General features: G+C 47.2%; 1 protein-coding gene across 1 annotated transcript in view; it reads right to left on the minus strand.

The window, feature by feature from the left end:
* The window catches only part of LOC104849471 (reticulon-1), a 118,146-nt gene that overhangs the window by 1,037 nt on the left and 114,993 nt on the right, over nucleotides 1-2,116 (minus strand). The window contains exon 3 of the mRNA XM_010605920.3: nucleotides 6-145. Within this exon, the coding sequence (XP_010604222.3) occupies nucleotides 6-145 (140 nt within the window). The remainder of the gene's footprint in view (nucleotides 1-5; nucleotides 146-2,116) is intronic.

Here is a 2,116-nt window from a genome sequence, read left to right on the forward strand (position 1 = left end):
CGAGCCTCCGGTCCGCTGGCCGCCGGGCCCCCAGGCCGCGGGCCCTCCGCCGTCTCGTAGGACAAGCCCTTGGCTTCCTTGATGGCCGTGATGAGCTCGTCCTCGGAGATGCCACCCTTCCCCTGCGACTCGGCAGCAGATGGTTCTGTCGTCCCACAGAAGGAAGGAGAGCCAGAGGCGCACACGGACAGACAGATGGACAGAGACAGAAGAAATAAAACAGAATTCCATTAGGGAGATATTTTGCTGTTGCTTGACAAACACAACAGTCATTAGCACGGAAAGAGTCTGTTTCTAGGGCTATGTGGGAAACACAGACCACCTGAACGTAAAGGCTCGTTATTGCTATGGCCCAGTTAGTGGGTGCTTCACATGCCTATCCATCTTAATCTACTATTTTTTTAAAAATGACCCAGCAATTTTTTAGCAACAGAACCCCAGTTGGCTTTCCTATTTCAGTGCAGCCAAGATTTTAGAAGTCATTATTTTAATTTCTGATTCACTCTCTCAGGGAAGCTTTTCAACTTCATAGATTTCATCGGATGATCTGGTGTATATGTCTCCAACTGGGTCCACCGGTATCAACAAATCTGACAGTTAACCGTTACTTAGTGTTCGTGTTTTCTTCTTCTGTTGGACAAAAGTAATTTGGAGCCTTGATTGCATCTTGACTTTGGAGCTTTACATTTCCCCTAAGAATCTCTATTGTTTCTCATTTTAAGTGGAAAGTACAGCTGGTGGAGCAGTGTAGAGGTAGCTTTTTCCTGTTCCACCAACAGGCTGTACAGATGGCCCCAATGCACCATCCCACAGCCGCCCACTGCCCCTCTTCACCTCTCTGCCCCACCCCCCACCCCCAGAACAGCAGAACCCGGGAGTCATCTCCAGTCCCCTGGGTGAGTGCCTGCCTGTGCCTGGTGTTTATCCAGATGGCCTGAAGGCTACACTGGCAATCTTGATGAGCTTTTCCTCCCTTGGATGAAAAGACCTGGGGTCGCCATGACAACAGTGCTCAGGAGCTTAATGTTTGCCTCGCCATAGAGCAGAGCCTTATTTCAGAATGTTTCAACAGTGGACTCCAGTCTCTCATATGTGAGAAGAACTGGTTGCCAAGTCACCAGACAGATCTAAGGAGGTGAGGGGAATGGATTATACATGACCAAGTTCCTTGTTGCTATAGGATTGCGAGAGAACAGAGAATCCAATGCATAAGACGTCTTAGTGCTGCTAGTATTCTATGGAGTGATACTAACCACACATCATTCACCTATTATTGTGAGTCTTCTGTGTCTTAGGCCCTTCTTCTGTGAACTTGGGATATATGAGTGACTGAGACGGGTAACAAGGTCCCTGCTTGCATTCTGATGGGGGGGGCTCAATACATAACACAAAACAAAGATAAGGAAAATGTGCAGTGTGTCAGAAGGTGACGAGGCTGTGCAGAAAAGCAGAGTCGTAAGGGAATAAGGGATGTTAGGACAGGGTGGGATGAGTTCAATGGCTTCCTGTGGCCAGCACTTGAAGGAGGCCAGAGAGTGATCAGGAAACTACGCCAAAAAAAAAGCTCCCTGGGTGGAGGGAGCAGTTACCTGGAGCCCTGGAGGTGGGAGAGGCACTGATTTTTAGATGTGGATAGGAGGGTGGTGTCTGAGGGGAGGAACCAAAGAGGGAGAGTGGAAGGAGAGGTCAGAGACATGGCAGCGTCAGGTCTCAGGAGGCTTTCATTCTGAAAACAGAGAAGTCATTCGTGTGTGTTGAGAAATGATGTGATCCATTTGGAAGTGACTTAACTACTTCATTATCTCACAAATTCGTTTTGAAAGAACTTTTTGTACGATCTCTGGCTGTGCTTGTCTAGCAGTTAGTGCCTTAATAAGTCATGCTCATGGCTCCCTGCTATGAAGCTGTGTTCCTGCCCTACAGCATATGTAAAACATTAGTGCAGATGAAGCCATGACTTCAGTAAGAGCGAACAACTGCACACAAAAATGTAGAGCTGATCTTCATGACCTTGGATTAGACAAGGGGCTCTCAGGTATGGTGCCAAAAGCAGACAACAAAAGAGAAACTGGTAAACTTGGCTTGATAAAAGTTAAGTACTTTTTTTTTTTTTTTT

Source organism: Fukomys damarensis, unplaced genomic scaffold, assembly GCF_012274545.1.
Source record: "Fukomys damarensis isolate Sample0158 unplaced genomic scaffold, DMR_v1.0_HiC HiC_scaffold_21, whole genome shotgun sequence".
NCBI classification, from domain to species: Eukaryota; Metazoa; Chordata; class Mammalia; order Rodentia; family Bathyergidae; genus Fukomys; species Fukomys damarensis.